The 23,717-nt window shown below is 32.2% G+C and overlaps 1 protein-coding gene across 11 annotated transcripts in view; it reads left to right on the forward strand.

Moving 5' to 3' along the window:
- CCDC88A (coiled-coil domain containing 88A) overlaps nucleotides 1-23,717 on the forward strand; it is a 122,505-nt gene that overhangs the window by 40,690 nt on the left and 58,098 nt on the right. For 10 of the 11 annotated variants that reach the window (XM_079110175.1, XM_079110179.1, XM_079110180.1 and 7 more), the window contains exons 6-12: nucleotides 5,623-5,706; nucleotides 7,047-7,187; nucleotides 13,036-13,208; nucleotides 17,489-17,570; nucleotides 19,927-20,085; nucleotides 21,478-21,624; nucleotides 22,192-22,336. In XM_079110175.1, the coding sequence (XP_078966301.1) occupies nucleotides 5,623-5,706; nucleotides 7,047-7,187; nucleotides 13,036-13,208; nucleotides 17,489-17,570; nucleotides 19,927-20,085; nucleotides 21,478-21,624; nucleotides 22,192-22,336 (931 nt within the window). Of the gene's footprint in view, nucleotides 1-3,152; nucleotides 5,315-5,622; nucleotides 5,707-7,046; nucleotides 7,188-13,035; nucleotides 13,209-17,488; nucleotides 17,571-19,926; nucleotides 20,086-21,477; nucleotides 21,625-22,191; nucleotides 22,337-23,717 lie in introns of those variants that run through there. The other variant, XM_079110176.1, reaches the window with a different exon arrangement.

Consider the following 23,717-nt stretch of genomic DNA (forward strand, 5'->3'; position numbering starts at 1 on the left):
TGAGGCATAAAGCAAAATTATATTTGAATAGACCTAGCCTTGTAAGGAGCCTATCTTCTAAAATAGTTTAATGTTGGCATGTAATTTAAACAAGAGGGTATTCTAGAGATCTTAATTTATTCTCTGAAATTTTTATGTAAATATATGAGCTGCTTTATTATCTGCCTATAGACTCATATGATCCAGATTCCTATAATCTGGAGACATAAGGTGGGCACATTTCAAGGTCAGTGGAAAAGAGAGGAAGAATCTTGGGTGGACTAAGGTAAAAAACAGAATTGGAAATTAGGTTGTAAAAGAATAATTATACAAATATGCATGGGTATAATGATATAAAATATGCAGGAAAATAAAAGTGATTTTGAGATGTTTAGAAAGGATAGGGCACTGTGGAGGTAAGTTTTAAGGCTGAAGGGAGGAATTTGTTAATTTTAGTTATTTTAACTTAAGGAGAATAGTTTGAAAAGCTGGTAGACAAAATGTCAGGGAGTGACTTTAGGGAAGCGTGACTAGTCTAGTCAATAGTGCTATTTGGAAGATGTCCAGAACCCAAAGTAATAAATTTATTTCAGAATAAAGAAAAATAAATATAGGCCAATTTATTTTTTCACATCAAAAGAGGATACGTTTTATCAACCATAGAAACAGTAGAATAAATCTAACATAATTTCCCTATATACACATTTGAAAATACCTAGGTGAATCCCACCATCATGCCCACCCAAAAGAATGGGGTCCTAATTAGAATAAGATATATTCCATGCTTGTATAATTTTACCAAAACAAACAAACAAACAATCCTCAAGGAGTTTAGACTCAGAGAGACCATTGTTCTGAACTGTGTCAACATTTAAGGTTTTTATGTAAATGAGGTCATCTTTGATGTGCTATGAGCTTAACAAGAAACTTAGAATCCAGTCTTAGTGTATACTTTGTCTTTGTAGTCATAGCAGAATTCTTTTTTTTTAAACTTGAAAGCCCTTGATACTTACATCTGTTGTAGTGCCAGAATGGCAAGTCTACCAAGGAAGGAGGAGAGAGCCAGTTTTGAAAAATAATGATTTGTTCTATATTTTAGCAATGCTAGTGACTGGATTATTTTACTTATTTTTTAATGCTTACTGCATATTAGGTGCTGTAGTAAAAGACAGGCATAGCACTTTTAGAAAAAAAAAAAAAAGTTCATAAGAGTTTAAATTTTAGAGGCAGATAGACCAAACAGTAACTGTAAGAGTTGATAATTACCATAATGCAAAATATATATTGTTGCATAGAGGAAGTATTAAGTCTGTTTGTAGTGTCAAGGAAGGCCTTTGATGAGTAATATCTGAAATAAGAGAAAATATGGCTTGTTCAGGGGACATAAAAGTATGGCTGGAATGTAGCATTCAAAGAGGAGCAAGCCAAGTGACTAGACTGGAAAGTTGACAAGAATTTGGTCATGAAGGACTGGATTTGCCACTTTGAGTTTAGATTTCATCCTGTAGGCATTTTGGAGCCACTAGGGCTAATAACATCAAATGTGTATTAATGAAAAGCTCCTGTTTTCCTTCATCTGTGACTATACGAATAATAAGAATTCTTTGTTGATATTGAAGAGCCAAAATGTACTTTTAGGATAAGAAATTGTTAAGAAAAACAGTCTGCCAAAAGTATTGTTGGAATAGTTTCTAGTATGTACTATTACAGAAAAAATGTGTTCATTCATCTAGTAGTCAAACAGGTTAAAATCCTAATGTATATAGTATGAGATATGTAATAGTAATAAGTGACAAAGATATTTTCCACATCCAGGTCAGTTTTATCTGTTTGTTACATTTGTAATGTGTAGGTAGAAGTAGCTAGATAAATCAAGGAATTAAGTGAACTACAGGGTTGAAAAGATGTTATATTCATAAAAAGAAAGAAAAATAAAAGCAAACATTGGGGAAAATCTTCTTTTGAAGAAAAAATTATGCAATTCTTAAGAGAAAGCAACATTCAGAAGCCACAGAAATAACTTTGAATGTGAAGAATACTAAGGGATAAGGCTTGGGATTTTTTATTTTTGGATGACTCAGACGAGTCAAGTTGCTCTAGGATTTTTTTTTGGTGGATAACACACATCTCCTGATCCTGTTCTGAGCATCAGTTAGAATTTTTATAGATAATGTGGTTCACCATAGCCCTGATACAGTTGGGAGATTTCCTAGGCAAAGTCAGTTTACACAGAAGGAAAAAATTTTGCAGTTTGTTTGGAAATTTCTTTAAGACCATGTAAAATTCATCCTTTTTCAGCAGAACTTAGATATTATATTGGTGCTGACTGTTTAGTATCCAGAAATATTACTTATTTGGGGGTTTGGCCAGGTAGTGCTGAAAGTAACTGTCAAGTGTGGTTGGAATAAAATTTTGACCAATATGTATTACTCCCAGAAGCAAATACATTGCTCAGTTTGAGAGCTACAGTCTATTGTTTACCCATCAGTTTTTTTAAAGCGTCTTAAAAGTTAGCATTTTATAGAAGGGAGTTCAGGGGAGTAAGGAAGAGAATAAAGGGGGAGAAAGAGAGGACAGGAAAAGAGAGGAACTGTGGAATGAAATTGACCAAATTATGCTATGTACATTTATGAATGAATATACCACAGTGAATTTTACCTTTATGTATATCTGTAAAGTACCAATTTAAAAAAAAAATGAGGGACTGGGGAGATAGCTCAGTTGGTAAAGTGCTTGCCTTACAAGCACAGGCCCCTGGGTTTGATTCCCCCCCCCCCAAAAAAAAAAGAGTAGGACACTCTTGCTTCTCCCTGGTGCACTGTACTGGGAATTCTGAGTCTTTCACCCTCCTTTTTAATAAAATTCCTCCTCACTTGCTTACAAAGTAAGTAAATAAATAAATAAATAAATAAATAAATAAATAAATAAATAAATAAATAAATAAAAGACCATTAGAATAGAAGGAAGGGATCGGGGGAGGAAGGAGGGAAGGGAAAGAGGAAGTACTGGGGATTGTAATAGAGCAAATTATAGTTCACTCATGTGTGATTATGTCAAAACGAATCCCAATGTTATTTATAATTTAATTTTTTGTAGGTATCGTCTTACTCTTTTCCAGTGGTTGCCATTTTACTTTCCCATTAGCAGTATCCAGGGATCTAATTTTCCCACATCATCATCAGCATTTGTTATTTTTATTTGATAATGATCATACTTTAAAAAGGGAATTTTAATTTTTCTGTTTTTATTTTGTGACTTATTTTGGTCTTTGGTAGGATTATAACTTGTTTAGAACTGTGGTTATTAGTGTTCTTGTAAGATTTTATTATTCTTTGTTTTATTATTTTCTTGTCAGTAACTCGTTCAGTGTGCCCTTTCCTCTATTTTTCCACACAAACTTCTTTTTAATGTGAGAGATCACTGAGTACCAAGTGAAAAGTTGAGGACTGTTAAGCTCTCTAGTGGCAGATGTACAACTTTAAGGTTAATGCAGTTCTCCTTCCCATCCAAATAACTTTTTTTTCCTTTCCCCCATATCCCAGCTTCCATATCCATAGAATATTGTGGTAATCTTCTAGCTTAGAAATCAGTTACTGTAACACAATTAAAAGTAATTTAGGGACTGGAATTGTGGCTCAGTGGTAGAGTACTTGCCTGGCATGTGTGAGGCCCTGGGTTCTATGCTCAGCACCACATGTAAATAAATAAATAAAATAAAAGATCCACTGACAACTAAAAAAATTTTTAAAAAACTAATTGTATGCCCATGACAGTTTGATAACTGTATGTAAAGATAAAAGAGCTTAATTTTAAGTGAAAAAAAATGATTTGTTGATTTGTTCTTAGTATTTTTAGCTACAATAAAAATTATTTATTTATCTATTTTTAATGCCAAACTCTTTTAAATGCTCTGAAGCTGTCGTAGCCACTAAATTTTCAGTTGCACCAGGTACATTTCAAGTACTCAATAGCTACATGTAGGTAGTGACTATCATGTTGGACAGTGCTGATACATAATATTTAGTTTGAATTTATCCAACTTCAAATTTTAAATCTTAATTCTCTTTTCCATCATGACATTCTTATTCTTTACTATCCTTTATGGTTCTATGAAATTCATAAAGAAAGCCTAACCTATTTATAAAATATTTAGAATTCTTAAAATTTTTAGTGTTTGAATTATGGTGAGATTTAGTAGAACTTTGTGTATTTTAAGGATAAAGGGAATTTTTATTGTGTATTGAAAATGTGCTAAAGGGTGAGTTCCTTAAAATAGTAAGAGTGAAGAAACGGTGACTCTGGGGCTTAGAAAAGGGAAGTATACCTGTTTTGTTTAAACTAAAGGCAAACAAATACAAGACAGTTGAATTGGGAACTTTATGTCATAACTTTTTATAATAATACTGCCATATATGCTAAGGGTGTACAATTGGAAAAGTAACTCATAATTCTTTTCACAAGGCCTGTCAAATATTTACTAGATAAAATTTTTCCTTCCAAGATCCGACATCCTATTCATATCTAGTAATTGTACATTTCAGGTAATTCAACTTTAAATATTATGTCATTCTAATAGTTTTGTTTTTACAAGAGGGAGAACTTTGTGCACTGGATGACAATATGTTTGAATTGTATATTAACAGAACTTGAGTACTACAATTTGAAAAAATGGACATGTAGAGTATAAATTTGGACTTTGTAAGTTTCTTCATGATCAAAGAGCTAGTTTTTCCTTTTCTGAGTGTTTTGTCTTCTGGTAGTTCAGTAATTGGCCCAGGAGATTCATCTAAGCTAGGCAAGGCATTGCTGTCTGTTTTGTATGCACTTCTCATTTGGTAGCTGCAAGAATACAGTTATACTTGCAGTTGGATTGCAATATAAGAGATGTAGACAGTGGCAAAGATTAAGATGAATGTTAAATATTATTTATTACTGGAAGGGAAAATTAAGTTTGTAGCTTAATATTTGAATTTTTATAAAGCTTTTAAAAAGTTACACAATAAAGAATTGATGCCTTTATTCCATTTGATTACATGTGCATTTTTTTTTATACATTCTTAAGTTTTGCCCTTGGAACTCTATATTGTGTTAGAAGCAAACCAACTATTTATTATATTACCTTATAAATGTTGAACTGGGCCACAAAAGTGAGTTTCTTTTTATTAAGATTGATAGGATGAAGATATGAGAATGAATTGTAAGCCTGAAGTAAAAATTGCTTGAAATTTTTTTTTTTTCCCCAAGAAGAAAGGCTGTGTTGTTTGGTGATAGCCAGGGACTGACTGAGCTTTTTGGCTGTATTCCGAATTCTGCCACTGACTCACTGTGTTTTTTGGCAAGTAACTTATCCTCCCTGAAACAAGTTCTTGATTCTTTACTTCTCTGTTTGTAAAGTTAGCATAATAATATTGTACTGACCTCAAATGGGTTGTGTAATGGTTTCCCACTTTAGAACTTGCCAACTTAAAAATAGTATGAATTTTCAGTGCCTTGCTTTTTTAAATAAATATTTCTAAATCATTATCTCTGTATTAAGTGTATTAGACACTTTAAATGTAATATAAAGTCTTTACTATTCAAAGCATATACAACATTTTAAGGATGATACCCTACATTGTATAAAAAATTATTCATTTATTTCAGTGTCAGAAGAAAGAAGAATTTATCGAAAGAATTCAAGGTTTAGATTTTGATACAAAAGCAGCAGTTGCTGCACATATTCAAGAGGTAATGACCTATATAAATTTGTATGTTCTTTTTATAAAGTTTCTGGTATTTTTACTTATATGTCTCCTAAAATATTTTGTCACACACAGGATGGTGAACAAGATTGAGATAAAATGTAAATGAATCCTACTTTTATACATACATTTTTTAAAGAGATAGTTCCTCAAGGGCATCATCTTATACGTGGCATGGTGCTAACTACAAATGTACTATTGCCTTTGTCTGTGAGAACATAGGGAGAAAGTGTTACTTGAGGAATGAAGTGTATGTCTTTGTTAACCCAGAATGAATCATCAATAAGTGGAAGAAGCACAAGGTAGAACACAGCTTGTAATTCAAAATTTTAATACCTTGATATTTGGTAGCATCCATATAAAAATTTAAATCTAGAGTATAATATACAGGATCAAATAACAATTATTTGTTAATATTTATTTCAAAAACTACTATTTCTGAATCCATGTACTCGTGGACTTTTGATCTTATAAAGACTTTGTAAAATCAGAATATTAACTTTACATGTTAATTAGAAAAGGGGAAGGAGGGAATTCTGAAAAGACTGAGCATTGGTAGTGTTTGAAATATTATCTATTTAGATAACTTTGTGTTCCCTATATAATATTTTATCTTAGTTAACATTCGTAGAGCCCAGATTTCTTTTCAGTAACATTATGTTCAATAGTAAGTTTAATAGTACTTTACAAAATAGAGTGTTATTTGTAGTTCCCCTTTACATTTATGTTTTACTACCTTTGTGGTTTTATTTCATTTTGAATAAATGTAAAAGTTGCTGAATTTGCCACCATTCTTGAAAGTGTTATTTTTTCTATTTGTTGCAGAAGTTAAAGCAAAATACCAGAATCATGGCAAGAAATGGAAAGCAAGAAATATTTTCATTTTTTTATTCTTTTTAAAAAAATCTTTATAGAGAGTCCTTTCTCCTAAGATTCTTATGACCATGTCATCTTGAGAATCTACAAAGACTTTTCAAGTATAAAAATTTACGTGCAATAAATTTAAAGTCTTATCTAAAGAAAAGTACTATTGATTTTGGTTAGCTGTGTCCAATATATCAATATTAGCTTCTCACAGGAATTACTGTGAATTAAATTTTATTTTTCCATTGACTGGAAAATGAATATTAATTCATTTGAAGATTACATTTAGTTTAAAATAATTTCAGTTGTGTTTTCATTAATTTTCAAATATACCTTTATAGTCAGTGTATTGGCTTTTCATTATATGACATATATAACATTTGAGCTAATATTATACTAAAATAAAATCAGTACTTAAATATAAACCTTTTTTTATTGTTTATTTTGCTTGTCTTTCTAAAGGTAACCCATAATCAGGAAAATGTGTTTGATCTGCAATGGATGGAAGCAACAGATATGTCTCAGGAAGATATAGAACCACTCTTGAAAAATATGGCATTGCATCTAAAAAGACTTATAGATGAAAGAGATGAACATTCAGAGGTTTGTAAATTTCAGTGTGTTAAAGTTTGCTTTATAAGAACAGAAAATAGTTTCAGAAGTTTTCTAGATTTGATATTCTGTTTCAAAGGGAAGGGTAGTAAAATAAGGTCATCCATTGTATCCATTGGGATTGTTTCCAGGACCCCAGAGGATACCAAAATCTGTTAATGTTCAAGTCTCTTACATAAAATGATGCAGTGTTTCCATATAACCTACCCATAACCCAACACATCCATGGTATACTTTAAGTCATCTCTATGTTACTTATAATTAATGCAGTGTAAATAGTTATTATACTGCATTGTTTAGGGAATAATGACAAGAAAAAGTCTGCACATACTCAGCACACAGTTTTCTTTTCTTCTCTGAATATTTTCCATCCACATTTGGTTGAATCTGCAGATGTGGAACCCACATGGAGGGCCAACTGCACTGTTTTGTGTGTGTGTGTGTGTGTATTCGTGTACGTGAGAGAGAGAGAGAGAGAAACACAAACCAGAAAGGAAATATAAGAACCTCAAATTGTTAGTTAATGAATTACAGTTAAGTTTTCCTTTCCTTTTAAATTAGTATTATTCTGATTTTGTTCCTGTGTGTTTTTCAAATCATCCTCACAGCTCTGGCAACAGTACAGAAGTGTGAAACTGAAAATATAGTTGATGTAAGTGGAAAAATCATTGCCTTGAAGCATAAGAATTTGCTTAAGGTTAATTTCTTAGTTTTATTGCCACATTTTGAAGTTGGAAAAATAAGTATTAATAAAAGGAGAATAACAGGTGTTCTGAATAAAAATGTCCCACAAAGATTTCAAATTTTTGTAGTCAATATTATGAAGTGTGATTTTTAAAAAAAGAATTATTATAAGCTCCTTTAAAACAGAACTTTGCTTTTTAAAAAGAGTAAAATTACACTGAAGTTTTTGTCTGCACTCTCTGAAAAAGCAAGTTGAAATTTTGGAGCACTCTAGACTTTAGTGCATGCAGTGGTGAGTATTTTCTTACAGCAGACAAAAATACTTTTCCATTCAGGAGAATGTATAGCTTTGTTTAGTTGTTCCATTTGCATGTGACAGACAGTTTTGAGCTTATTTATAGAGAATTTATAGGATTACTCTTGGGACTAATGAAAGACTACATAGAGGAAATTCCAAAGGAATTCTTTTTCTAAACAAAACTTTCATGCCCCTATAAGAGTATTTTCAGTTTGGTTGAGAATTTTCAATTTTTTAAGCATTAAAAGAGAATTAGGAACTAAATATTTTAGAGCTATAATTAAATGTTTTAAAAAGCTAGGACAGTGAGACCAAAGGAAGGAAAGAGACAAGTCATAAAATATCCCTAGTGTATATCGTTTATCCTAAAATACTTAGATCATTCGTTTTTTATCTGATTTTTTTTAACCACATACTGTATCTTCTTTCAGTTTTAGTGTCTTTTTACTGGTGTATCCATTATCTAAAACATTCCTCCATTTGTATTTCAAGTTTTTAAAGGTGTGTCAATATGGTGCCCTCTAACTTCTGAGAAGTTACTTTAAAAAATGTATACTGTGGTGTCATATGATTGATGGGCATGTATAATTTGCTTTATCTCATTTACCTGAAGTGATTAATGTAGGTTGAACAAAAATTCTTCTCATTTTGTGACTCTGTGGTAAATCTAAAAGGAAGATGAAACACGACATGAAGTGATTGTGTGGAAAACCTACCCGATAAAGCATTTTAATTGAATTACTTTTTATAACAAGGAAAATTAAAAGCAGCTATACTCCTCTTTCAGATATTTGGAGAACAAGTTGCTAGCTGGTTTAAATACATTTCTATGGAGATTCCCCCCCACCCCCCCAGTTTGAGCCCACCAATAGACAAATTAGAAAAAGGCCATTGAAAATAATTGTGAAAAATATTAAACAAATATAAAATAGTAAATAAATACAATAATTCTGTATCTAAATATAAATAGTCTATATCTATATTTTTTTATTTTGTGAGAAGGTCTAGCTAAATTGCCCAGTCAGGCCCTAAACTTGTGGTCCTCAACTTCCTAAGTAACTAGGATTAGAGGCATGCATCATTGTGCCCAGCCCTAAAATAAGTTCTTATCTATATTTTACTCATAACTTTTTATGTTTTGATTGATTTTTGTCATAATTGTTTCACTTCATCCTAAAAAACTTATTTGATCACTGGTTTTAATTTTTTTATTTTTTTTTTTATTTTTTTTTTGGTGGTGCTGGGGATTGAACCCAGGGCCTTGTGCATCCGAGGCAAGCATTCTACCAACTGAGCTACATCCCCAGCACGGATTTTTTTATTCTTAATGCCAAGAAACAAGTATGTTTTCAGTCTTCTTTTACTGTGTACCCAGTAGGAGACTTTAATGAATTTAGTATGTCTTTACTGTCATTGTTTCTTTTATGCCAGACTTTGTATTGCAAGTTTAATATATACTATCTTATTAAATCTGCATAATAACCACATTTTATAGATGAAGATCTCATCTTCTGAGAAGTTAAGTAACTTCCCAGGTCTGTCTAACTTAAATGCTTGTGTTCCTATCCTCTAGAATGCCTTTGTTTAAATCCACGATTATGCTGAAAACATCTCTAATTCTTTATCTTAATGATGAGTTCTGTGAGTCAAAATATTGAGTTACATGAGGTTTTTTTCTTAGCATTGATGTATTTTTTATGTTCATTCTTTAACATATATTAATAAACACCTGTTTTTTCCCCAAATCTTGTGCTGAAGTGCTTGGGAGCAACAGAGTGTTATACTGTTTCAAAAAAGGATCAAAGATTCTTACAATCTAATAAAAAAGACTTTTAATAAAATAATTAATTGTAATAAAAATTTAGAAGTGATAAGTAGCAAAAATGATATATATATCTAAATACTATAGGAATTTAAAGGAAGAATATCTGCAACTGCTAGTTGGAAGGATTAAGCAAAGCTTATGAAATTAGAGTTGTGCTTTAAAGATATTTCCCATCAGATTGTTTTGAAAATGTATGAGAGACCTTGAACTTATAAGGCTACCACCAATAAAGGAAAGTCAAAATCTCTAATAATCTTTAATGAAAAATAAACTGTTAACACCGTTTGTTTCTCTCTTTTTAAAAACATTTTGCAGCACAAGATTCTTCTGTGCTCTGTTCATTGATAACTGAAAACTCTTGTTATCTCCATTTTACCACCTACAAATGATATATGTGTCTTTTGTACTTTCCTTGAGTTCTACATTTTAGTTGAATATTCTTGTGCATCTCTTTTTGTGCTCAGTACTATGCTAGAAAAGATGAATAAGATACAAAGATAGTATAAGAAATCTTATATCTAGTTTATTGTGAAAAACTCATGTTTGTACTTGAAAAGTATAAATCTAGTGTATAATTAGATACCAGTTTATTTGTGCATGAATCAAATACTTATACCTACCATGTACTGTTGTTAGAAATGTCAGCAAGATCAAAGGTGATTGGGATAGTAAGAAAATAAACAACTGAAAGTTTGACTCCAAGTCTGGGTTACTATGGAGATAAATGCCACTATTCACAGAGACAGGAAAGTTGAGAAGGACATACTGGGTAGGCAGATTGGGTTAGAGTACTGTCGGTGGACATACAAACTACCCTTCAAAAAGTAGCAATAAAGACATTTTTTAATATGAAAAAGCTTTGCATGTATATCTTTGAAGAACAAGGAGAAGAAAACAGTAATGAGGAAGAAATTGAAAATGTTTAAGTAAAGGATATAGGGAGCAAAAAAATGCTTAGAAATGGAGGTGTTAATCCCAGGTGGTTTTGTTTCTTGGGTAAATTGGAAAAGAAGTTATTTGTTGTAAATGATAATATTTTACAGTTGGAGACTTAAGCAGAGAAAAGGAAATATATTTATAACAGTCTTTTGGGGGAAATTTGCCAGGATATCAAGATCTCAATACAGGAATTAATGGATAATGGAAAGAGTTTCATTGGACGTGGATGGCAAAACCTGTAGTAGGGGTGTGTAATTTTTTTTTCTCTTAGAGCTCTGTCACCTTAAAAAAAAAAAAAAAAAACTGACGGTAGATAAGGAAAATATTGTTAGATTCAAACTTAAATTTTAATTCCTGCTATACTTATCATTGGCTATGACTTTGGTTAAGTTATTTACTTTATATGAGTCTGTTTCCTTGTGTCTGAAATACGTCTATTGCAGATTTTAGTATTGTATGAGATCTTGTTTAAGAATTCCCTAACTGGAAAGTCTCTAAACATAAAAGAGTGGTCCATCCTCAGACAGTGGCATGGTAGTACTAAATGAAAAGTGAGAGTGACATTTGAGTGCCTATTCAAACTGAATAGGAACTCTAGAGTAGTGAGGAATAATCTGTTGGGCAAGAGGGGAAGGAGTTTAGTAATCAGAGGTTCAAGCATAGGTATGGTGGCTTAGAAACAGTAATAGTAAAGGAAGCATGCCAAAAAAAGAATCATTGGTTCCTTTATTGGAGAAACCTACATAAATCAAATAGGGAGTGGGCATGGAGTTGAAGAGAGAAAAGGAACTGGTAAGTCATCTTCTGAGGTTTTTCAACATGTGTGTTAGAATTTGTGAAAGCAGTAGTTGCAGGCAGAATAGTTAAGACATATTGATCAGATGCTAAAATATATACCAATGATTAATGACTTCTGGTAGATGGTTAAACCAAAACAAAGTAATGATTCCACATGGGTGGATAAGACTTGGTGATGAGAAATGAGGATGGTGGTTTCATGGTCCCATGGTAGTAACTTCACCCACTCCTTCTAAAGTGGTAACTCAGTTGAAATTGTGTAGAAGATAATTTGTTTGCTTGAGAAGTTTGAAAGAAAAAATGAGAAATTCGTTTAGAATAAGAGAATTTACCAATAAAGAAAAGGAAGACTAAGGGAATGGAAGAACTATATTTGGTTGCATGAGGTATATGTAGCCCTTGAAGTTTAGAGAAGGAAAAGTTGGTTTGCAGAGCTTCTCTAGAGAAGGGAGTAAAGAAAGCATTGAAGGAAAGCAGATTAGAACTAGTACAGTATTGTAGGAGAGAGACAGCATGATGTGGAGTCAAGAGACTGTTACCTGGTTGTATAACCATAGGCAAATCAATCTGTGTGCCTCAGTTATTTTAACTACAGAAGAAAGATTAAACCTTTGAGTTCTTGTTAGTTCCCTCTAGAATGAAATTCTAGAGCAATATTGTCCAATTCTGCTATGATGGCAGTATAGAATTTCTGGACTGTCCAATACAGTAATCACTAGCCACCTGTGGCTGTTGTGTACTTGGAATGTGGCTAGTGTGACTAAAAAATTGAATTTTTAACTTTTTAAATATTTAATTAAATAGCCACTTGTGCTAGTGGCTACTGTATTAGACAGCACAGTTCTAGACAAATAATTCATAGGTAAATTTCTTTCCTATGTCAACCTTTCCAACAGTTCTATCTAATCTAATTATTGCAATTGATATTTTTTTTAAAAAGCTAGGGAAGCAAAAATATACTAAATCTCATTCAAGTGTTATCTACTAAATAGCCCATGCATGAACTGTTTGTTGAATTAAACCTTTTTTTCTTTATTTCTTTTTAGTTATACATTGACAGGAAAATGTATTTCGACATATCATACATACATGGAATTATAACTTTCTATTCTTATGGTTGTACATGATGTGGAATTAAACCTTTAAAAATGACAGCTAAATATGACAGTCTTTTGACCAATGAATTTTTTAAAATATAGTATAAATCTTAGACCCAGTGAACAGTGTCAGTATGTTTAGTTTGCTGATATGTAGAATAATAAAAGTGATTATGTGTTTCTTTCTATAATTCTTAGACTATCATAGAGCTCTCTGAAGAGCGAGATGGTCTTCATTTTCTACCCCATGCCTCTTCATCTGCACAATCACCTTGTGGCTCTCCAGGCATGAAGAGAACAGAAAGTCGACAGCATCTATCAGTAGAACTGGCAGATGCTAAGGCCAAGATAAGAAGGCTTAGGCAGGAACTGTAAGTTGCTGGTTTTCAAAGTTCATTGAATTTATATTGTGACCTAAACAATATTTCTGGGCTTATAGAATACAGATCAGTGGTCCACCATTGTGAGTCTGATTTTTTACTAGTATTTGTCAAAATGAGAAAAACAGATTCACAAAAGGTTTTCCCAGTGTTAACTCTTACCAATTTAAAGGATGACTTTATTCTGGATTTTTTTTCCCTGTCCGTCTTTCTAGTGTTAAAATATCATTTCTTTTATAAAATAGTGTCCTCCTTTGGAAAATTGGGGGATGCCTTAATTTTTAAAATTTTTATGTTCCTTGAAATCTGGAATTCTGGGTATCACTGATACGGATCACTAAGTTCAGTTATTTTAAAATTAATGTTTTAAATTATTGGCATATAATAATATAAAAACAAATTTTTGCATGTATCTTCTGTGTTAAGTAATTGAGATGCCTAAGTCATTTGTTTAAGTGAATCAAATGTTCTGATTTGGTTAGAGTTGATAACATTATATTTGTTCACATTTCTAAGATACTATAGGAACATTGATATAAATGTCATGTATACGTATCTTGGTGAAACACAAGTCAAATCTCTGCTGTTGATTTTTTATTTGGTACTTTAAAAAGAACAAAGGATTTTTATTTTAGGGACTTTTTCCTCTTCTCTGATGTGTTCCCGGAATTTAAACTTCAGAGTGTAGATTGTAAATTTAAAAACACAATATAGCAATTAAATTTATTTAGTGGTAATTTAAAGCTGTTAAAGTGATTTGAATATGCAAGGTAGAAAAAAATATTAGTCTATAAGAAAATTTGAAAACAAAAAAAAATACAGCTTTCATTTGTGGATGTCTGCATTATTATGTGTCTATTGAAGTGAACACGCCCAGGATATTCTGTAAACAGCTGCACCAGGAAAATTAGGGAAAAGATTGCTGTTATTAGTTTGACTGGCAGTTAATGGATAGCCTAAACAGTGAACACTAGTTCTTTCCATATAATTTAGCACAATCTTTGCCAGTCTTTAGATAAAGCATGCAATTAGAACTACAGTGATGACTGTGAATTCATTTAACATTTTGCTCTATAGTAGAATTTAATTTTTAAATAAAATTTACTTGGCCATGGTGTCTATTAAAATCCCAAACAGGGATTGACAAAATTTGCTTTCAGATATACTTATGGAAAAATGTAAATGAGTATTTTAATGGATAAATAAATATGCCAGATATAAGCAAGTACTTCCAGTAACTAGCACTTCATCAGTTACCATTTAATATCTTTGTTCTTTGAAAATGTATTTTTTTATGAATTCCTTAGCTTAACATTTGTTTTAAGTCTTTTTATTGGAACAGATTTTTACTAAAGTGAATCAGTCGGCTTCAGAATTCATTATGCACAAAAATAGTCCAGGTAGTTTTATATCTAACAAAAACCATACAATAACTAATGGTAATTATAATATGCAAATTAAGTAATACCATATATGGGTGGTACATTGTAATATAATTGCTTTTATTTATAAACATTTAGAGTAAAAATATGATTTATCATTTGGTTAGAAGAAGAAATTCCTTGTAAATTTCACTTTAATACATTTGTTACACTTTTCAGAGACTCCTTTTATTAATGTGTGTGTGTGTGTGTGTGTGCATGCATGTTGTTGCGTATTTAAAAAAAAATTTTTTTTTTGGTACTAGAGATTGAACCCAGGGCTCTCAACCACTTAGCCACAATCCCCAACCCTTTATATTTTTTATTTTTTATTTTGAGACAGGGGTCTCACTAAGTTGCTTAGGGCCTTGCTTAGTTGCGGAGTTTGACTTTGAACTTGGAATCCTCTGACCTCAGCCTCTCCAGCTGCTGAGATTATAGGGGTGTCCCACCACATCCAGTCCTTAAATAATTCTTTATTTGGTGGGGGGGCATAGTGAGGATTGAACTTAGGGGGGTACAACCACTGAGCCACATTCCCAGCCCTATTTTGTGTTTTAGTTAGAGACAGGGTCTCACCAAGTTGCTTAGCACCTTACTTTGCTGAGGCTGGCTTTTTGAACTTGTGATCTTCCTGCCTCAGCCTCCCAAGCTGCTGGGATTACAGGTGTGCACCATCACACCCAATTTTAATAATTCTGAATGCCTTGTTGAGTCCATGTTTTGAAAGCTTCTATAATATAAATAATATTTTAAAAAGGTAGTCTATTGAGATATAATTCAGGATCTGAAAATTCATTATTTTAAAGTATATAGTTAAGTGATTTTTAATTTCTTAGTAGAATTGCTCGGTGACCACCCAATAATTTCAAGACATCTTTATTTTTATAATATTTTAAAATGTTTTTTAAAAATATACCCTATCCCTCGCCCCCTTTTCCCTCAGCTCCTGGCAACCACTAATCTGTTTTCTGCTTCCAAGGATTTGCCTATTCTGGACCTTTCATATGAATGGAATCGTATAATATGTGGCTTTCTGTGCTTGGCTTCTTTCACTTAGCATAATGTTTTCCAGGTTCATCCATGTTGTAGCACATAATTCAGTTTTTAATGATTGAATAATATATACCATTGGATGATTACCCTACATTTTGATTTTTCATTCATCAGATGATTAGTGTTTGAATTGTTTTCCACTTTGACTATTATGAATAAAACTGCGCTTTAAAATGATGAGATCAGCTGCAAATAGTGGTGCATGCCTGTAATCCCAGTTATTAAGAAGGCCGAGGCAGGAGCATTGCAAGTTAAAGGCTAGCCTGGGCAATTTAGAAAGATCTGTCTCAAAATAAGATTAAAAGGGTAGGGTCATAGCTCAATGGTAGAGCACTTACCGAGCATGTGCAAGGCCCTGGGTTCAAGCTCCAGTAAAACAACAAAGAATTAGATTGTCAGATTTTATGTTATATATATATGTTAACCACAATGAAAGAACTAATTTTTTTAAAAAAAGCACTCAACAATAAAAAAAAAATCTTTGCAAGAAATATTATTAAGAACATGAAAGATAATAACTATTTTTTGGTACCAGGAATTGAACCTAGGGCCCTTAACCACTGAACCACATCCCAAACCCTTTTTAATATTTTATTTAGAGACAGAATCTTGCTTAGGGCCTCATTAAATTGCTGAGGCTGACTTTGAACTCACAATTCTCCAGCCTCAGCCTTCCAAGCTGTTAGGAATTTAGACCTCTGCCACCGTGCCTGGCTGATAGTAACTTTTTAGCTCAGAAAAATGTAAACCATCTAGTAGAAAGTTAGAAATAAGACATGCTCTAATAATTCACAAAATAGAAATTTTGATAGCACAAACATGGGAAAACAGCTTTAGTCTTTCCTAGTATTCAAAGAAATACAAATTAGAATAATGTATAATACAACAATTTTCAGTTGTTAAAATACTTCATATCTAGGTACTTTTATCCTCTGCTGTTTGGTGTACTACCCTTTCTGTAGAGCGGTTTCACAGTATGTGTCAAGCACCTTTAAACTTACACTTTTAGAAATTTGTCCTGAAATATACAGAATTTCATGTGTAGTGAGTTTCTTTACTAAATCATTATTTTATTACAATGAAAAATGGAACGCACTTAATAAATTATGGTTGCTCTAGAAAAGAGAGTACTTCTTCACCTTTGAAAATTAGGGTTTTGATAAAAAAGGAAGCATACAAGGAGTGAATAATAGGTTGTTTATATAGTGACCTTTTATTATTATTAAAGAAGAGAATATAGGAAAGTAGAGATAATGAGTGGAGGCTTACTTTGAGCAGATTTGCTCTGAAGGGGAGATAGAAAAACAGTTCAAAAAAATAATAGAAGAAATTGAAGACATTTTAAGATACATTGTAGAAACCAATTAGAGAAGTCTTTAGAAATCTGTATGGCAAATAGTAAGTGTATAATTTCCTTTAGGCCATTGAAAACCCTTATGAGTCTCTACCTCAGATAGTATTACATCAATAAAAAAAAAACTTCGAGCTTAATTATCTTTGACCATGCAGGGTGAGAGAGAGAGAAAGAAGAAGGAAGAGAGAGGGAGGGAGACTACATTATGAACTGTGAGAACATTAGTCATTGAAGCACATTTAGGTGGGATTTTGATGACATTAGTTATATACATTCCTAATATCTATCTTTACCTTTTTCCCCACTGGGTTGGGATTATGGCTAATACTATGTTCAGCTGGTCATTTAGAAATAGTTCATTTGTATTAATGCAAATGATTATCACAGTTTTTAAAAGTTTTAAGTTTATTCTTTAATAAATGTCTTTTTGTGTTTATAAGGGAAGAAAAGACTGAACAGTTGTTGGATTGTAAGCAGGAGCTTGAACAAATGGAAATAGAACTTAAAAGGCTGCAACAAGAGGTTTGTACCTGGAACTGTTGTTACATAAGACCATCGAGTCATTAGAAATGGTTTTCCTCTTGTAATTTTTAACTCTGCCCTTAGTACTTTAAATAATTAAGTAAGGTAACCAAGGCTTAAAGAAATTGGTGACTTTTTTAGTTTCTGTCTTCAAAAATAGCAGAGCCAAAAAAAGAGCCTGTTGGGGCTGGGGCAGTTCCAATTCTTTTTTTACATTTGACTTCTGTGGTCTTGGAAGCTGGAATACCTCTACATATTGTGAATTGTGCTGTTTATGTGTATCTCCCTGGGTCTTTGTTCTCTGATGGTGCGTTATATTGACGTATATATGCCAGAATGCTTTTAAGTTTCTATTTTATTTATTTTTTTGTCTTCTACTATCAGTTAAAACTAAGTGAAACTTAAAACTGGAAAACTTCTTCCCCAGCTTCTATATAATTGTGTTTTTTCCCCTTATTGATACATAATAATTATACAGAATGGTGGGTTTCACTGTGGCATTTTCATATATGCTCATAACATTGAGCAATTTCATTCCCTAATACCTTTCCTTGCCCTCACCTCATTCCTCTCTGTTTTTACTATTTTTCTATTAAATAAGATAAATACTTTTTACTTTTTAAAATTATACTTTTATTTTACTTAAAGCCTTGTGTTTTTTGTTTTTGTTTTTTTATCTTGAACCATGAGTGTTTAAGAATTTATGTCTTTTAATTATTCTAATTTTTTTTCAGTAGGGGGGGTATAAGAGGCTTGGGCTAAGCCTGAACAATTCTTTCTTCCCCCAGCTTCTCCTAATCTGCGATCTTAAATGTAGAGAATATTCCATTTATAGGGTTACAAATTGGGACCTTCCTAGATGAATGAGGCTGAAAGTCCTATTTCTAGATAGGTCGTGGCTGCCATTCTATTTCTTGATGGTAGAGGGATTTTGTTTTGTTTTGTTTTTTAATTTGTGTGTGCCTTCAAAGTGGTTTCCAGCTGTGCACAGTGGTGTATGCCTATAATCCCAGTGGCTCTGGAGGTTGAGGCCCGAGGACCAAAGGTTCAAAGGCAGCCTCAGCAACTTAGTGAGACCCTAAACAATTTACTGAGACCCTGTCTTTAAATAAAATACCAAAAAAAGACTGGTGATGTGATGCAGTGGGTAAGTGTCCCTGTGTTAAATCCATAGTACTCCCCCTGCTCCCCCCAAAAATTGTGGTTCTCCAAAGCAGCAGTAACAAAAAAAGAAAATTAGAGGGAAAAGTTCTACTATTTTATATTTTTGAAGGTCTCTTTAAATGCCTGATATAGTAGTACACTGCTAGATTCTCTTCTCTTTCTGCATTCAGTCTGTTTAAAGTGTCACATGCCATGTAGCCTCTGGAAAACTTTACAGCACGGTCATGAGATAATGAGAGACAAAAAGATAAAATGCCTTAATCTTTATTTTGAATTCCCTGAAAAGATTTCAGGGACCCAAAGAAATCCCTAGATCATGCTTTGAGAACTACTGTTCTAAGGATTACAATGGGAGTTCTAAGAGATTTAAAATTTGACGCAAATGGTATATCACAATATTATCTGAATAGAAACATTTCTCTAAAATCACTACTAATATGCCTAAGTAATATGGCCTGTCTTTATTATTTTTTTCAGTACTAAAGATTGAGTTTAGGGGTACTCTGTCACTGGGGAACATTCCCAGCCACCCCCACCTTTTTTAAATGTTTTTTTATTTTGAGAGAAGGGCTCACTAAATTGTCCAAGCTGGTCTTGAATTCACAATCCTGCTGCCTCGGCTTCCCAAGTCTCTGGCATTACAGGTGTGTACAACCACCCTAGGTATCTTCTGTGTTTTTACTGTCTTGTATTTTAAAGTAAACTTTTTCTACCTTAAATTACTTGCAAATGATTTTATTGAAGTTATTTTAAAATATCTTGATTTTTTTTTTTTTTTTTTTTTTACATTCCTGAATATTCTATAAGAATTTGTATATAAATGTGTTTAAAATTCTTTTCTGTTTCTTGGTTTAAGAAAAAAGTCTTCGGGGCTGGGTAGATAGCTCAGTTGGTAGAGTGCCTGCCTCACAAGGCCCTGGGTTCAATCCCCAGCACTGCAAAAAAAAAAAAAAAACTTTAAGTGTGCTGGGAAGATAGCTCAGTTGGTAAAGTGCTTGCCTTGCAAGCACGAAGCCATGGGTTCCATTCCCAGCACCACAAAAAAACAAAACAAAACAAAACAAAAAAAACTTTTAAGATTCAATTTACACAAAATTCCCCTTTTAAAATTATTTTTTAGTAAATATTTCAAGGAATAAAATGTTGAAAATAGAAAGTAATATTAGAAAGTATTCTATTTGTTTATATCTAGAACATGAATTTACTTTCGGATGCTCGTTCTGCTCGAATGTACCGTGATGAATTAGATGCACTTCGAGAGAAGGCAATCAGAGTTGATAAGCTTGAAAGTGAAGTAAGCAGATATAAAGAGAGGCTACATGATATTGAATTTTATAAGGCAAGAGTTGAGGTATGTTACATAATTAACCATTCACAATATTATTTTTCTTTAAAAGTGTTATGATTTTCAAAATGCATGGAAAATGCACTTGACAACCAAGGAACTCTAGAAATGTTGAGCAAACAGCATATAACTTCATTTAAATTTATGGTAGATCAGCATTATTTCTTAGACTTTTACAAAGAGATTTTCAGACATTTTCAACTCTTTGGGGCTCTTCATTCATTCTTTTACTTAGCATCATAGGTAAAGCAGACTTTTCAAGTCCTTCCCTCATAATAAAAGAAAAATTATTTCTCTACTAATCACATTTACCCCAGAAGTGAAAGCAAAACACATTTCTGATTGCTACTTAACTGAAATTGCTAAATTTGGATCAGTGAAGGCTATGTATAGATAAGTAAATTTTTAAGAAGCAACTTTTTGTCCTTTGTATTTGTGGTTCAGTGTTACAGGAATTCGAGAGTAACAGCAAGAATTTGACAGTCCTTGCATCATTTTTTTCTTTCTCAATTTCTTTATTTTCTGTTAGCTAAATCTGAGGAGATTTTTGTCAGTTTCAGTATGAGGATAAGAAGAAAGAAGTATGCAAAATCAAGAAATAAAAACATAAGAGAAAATAGAATACTTTATCCTGAAAATTACCAGTAACTAGCCCCAACAGGACTTCAACACAAAATTCATGTTAATTCTTTGCCAGTTATTTAGATGTACATATGCAAGGCACTTTTAAGGTATTTCATGGATGCCACTGTCTTTGTATATTTTCTCTAGGATGTGTAAACCACAGGCATAAAACTTAGCGAGATAGAATTGTGAATACCCATCTTCAAATCACATAGGGGGATTTTTAAGGATTTCCTCAGGATGTTTATATAAGTTATTTATTGATAGAGACTTGTTTAGCATTTATGTGAGTGTTAGTTTAAGTCTTGGTATTTTACTACAAAAACCTAAAACCTTTCACTTTCAAGTTATATCTCTAAGTGGAGAGAAATTTTTAAGTCTATTTCAGTCAATAAAGGAATCCCTGATTCTGTGCAAATTTATTTCTTTTAAATATCTGAAAGACTGCTTATACTTTGTTCTTTAGCCTTGTGATTAAGGAATTTAAATATGCTCCCAACATTTTCATGTGAAGTTGTAGTAGTAGTACTCATTCTAATACAAGGACTAAGCATTTTGATTGCATAATAGCTTAAATTTGCAGAGAGGGGCAGGAAATGAAGCCAAAACACTTGACTGTATTTGTTACTCATTAGTTTTATTCTTGCATAGAACTCTCAATAAGGATGACTTTTACGTTTTAGTTTACAATAAATATTTTTTATGTTTTGTAACTTTCAAAAATTAACAGACATTAGCACATTGGTGATAAATAAGACTTTGAAATGTTTATAGGAATTAAAAGAAGACAATCAAGTTTTATTAGAAACAAAAACAATGTTGGAAGACCAACTAGAAGGAACTCGAGCTCGTTCTGATAAATTACACGAATTAGAAAAAGAGAATTTACAATTAAAGGCTAAACTGCATGATATGGAAATGGTAAGTTTTATGGGGTAGATCAATTACATAGTCTCTAAGAAAAAATTATATGACTGATTTCTCTATAATGGCAAGGATCACTAGAGTCCTTGAGGCTTTAGCAGAAGAAATAGCTAAATAATTTAGATGCTTCCAACTTTGCATACACACATAAGTATGCTTTTATTATAGATGAGTATTATTAATTTTGTCATCTACCTTTCAGAACCACAGTAAATAAGCTATTGTGTAGGCATGTCTTTAAAAATACAAAAATAAATCTATTGCTAAAATTTAGCATTGGATCAGAATACTTTTGTTCTACCACTGAAACTATACCTACTGTGAAGAAGTATTTTCATTGTTTCCAAAGATCACTTTAAAAGGATATCAAACACCTGATCAATTAATGACCAGTAACAATTATAATAACTGATTATTGCCTTCAAACTATAAAAATTTTGAGGAACTTAAAATTTATCCTCATATTATTTAGTTTCTAAGAGAAATTATGAATAATAGAACAGTGGCTTGAAATTGTACTGTTTCTTAGCTTTTTTTTCTTCCTACTTCCTGCCAATAAAAAAGGAACGAGATATGGATAGAAAAAAGATTGAAGAATTAATGGAAGAAAATATGACTTTGGAAATGGCACAGAAACAAAGCATGGATGAATCGTTACATCTTGGCTGGGAGCTAGAACAGATATCCAGAACTAGTGAACTCTCTGAAGGTATTCTCAATTTTGTTTTACTTACAGAGATGAATGAAAGTTGTATTTGTTTATATTTTTGGATATTTGATTGCAGTTCTTTATTTTCCCTAGCTGGAGATATCTTAGAAGGCCAGCTGACTATGATCTCACATAGTAATATATTGATTACACTGTTCAGGTCTGATTCTTAGCTTTTCATATCTTAGAATTCAGTGTTATGTATGACTGCAATAGCAGATTTAATTGGTGGTTTAGGCACTATTTCATGTTAATCTCACAAGAGGCTGGAATGATAATTTATTGATTTCTTTTGAGAAACAATAGTAAATGTTTTAACATTTTGTGTATAATATTTATATATTTAATACATAATTAGTAGTAAATAAAACAGAAAAGTTGTATTAGCTGGTCAGCATGTTTTTTGACTATATACAAACTCAAATAGGAAATCAAAATATAATGTGAAGATTCTTATGTGAATATGTAGTTTGGGTAAGAGAAGTTAAGGATTTTCATGGCTACTTTCGTAATATTTTTAATTGCCATTATAGGATTATATCTGCTAACCTGTCCAGTCCAACCACTGATGGTTACAATATTACTCCTGCCAACCCTCTAGAAATGAAAAGAATAAGCCCCTCAGACAAAAAATTTTTATAGTTGACTTTCTTTTCCTAGGCTTCACATTGACTTGTCTTTCTTAAAGTTGGGCCTATTAACATACAATATAGTTGCTTGGATTATACATTTGGATATACTATTGCTGACATACTTTATTGAGATTATAGCTGGGTCACTCACATATATTTAATGTAGACTACTTTCATAATTTCTCTTACCCAATATTGGATTATTCTTTGCATTTTTTTAGCAAATATTAAACACCCACCAAATGTAAAACATTATACCTAGCCCTGAGGATATAGTGTTGAGGTAATATAATCTTTGAGAGAGTTTATAATTAGATAGTTATAGAATAATTACTTATACAGATGACTTGCACCACATGTACTGACAGTATAAATGATGACATTCAGTCAGTGAACTTACAGAGATGAGTTAATTAGAATATTTGTTTAGCTTTTTTTTCCCTACTCCTTGGGAATTGAGTTGCAAAGAGTGATTCAAACTAAATGCTTTTTATGAAAGTAGTTAAAATTACAGTTAAGAGCAGTGGCACATGCCTGTAATTCCAACAGCTTGGGACACTGAGGCAGGAGGATCAAGAGTTCAAAACCATTCTCAGCATAAAGCATGGTGCTAAGCAACTCAGTGAGACCCTATCTCTGAATAAAATACAAAATAGGACTGGGGATGTGGCTCAGTCAGTGGTCAGGTACCACTGAGTTTAATACCTGGTACCAAAAAAAATAAAAAGGGTAAGAGTTTCTTCATCTAA

Source organism: Sciurus vulgaris, assembly GCF_902686455.1.
Source record: "Sciurus vulgaris genome assembly, chromosome: 14".
NCBI lineage: Eukaryota > Metazoa > Chordata > Mammalia > Rodentia > Sciuridae > Sciurus > Sciurus vulgaris.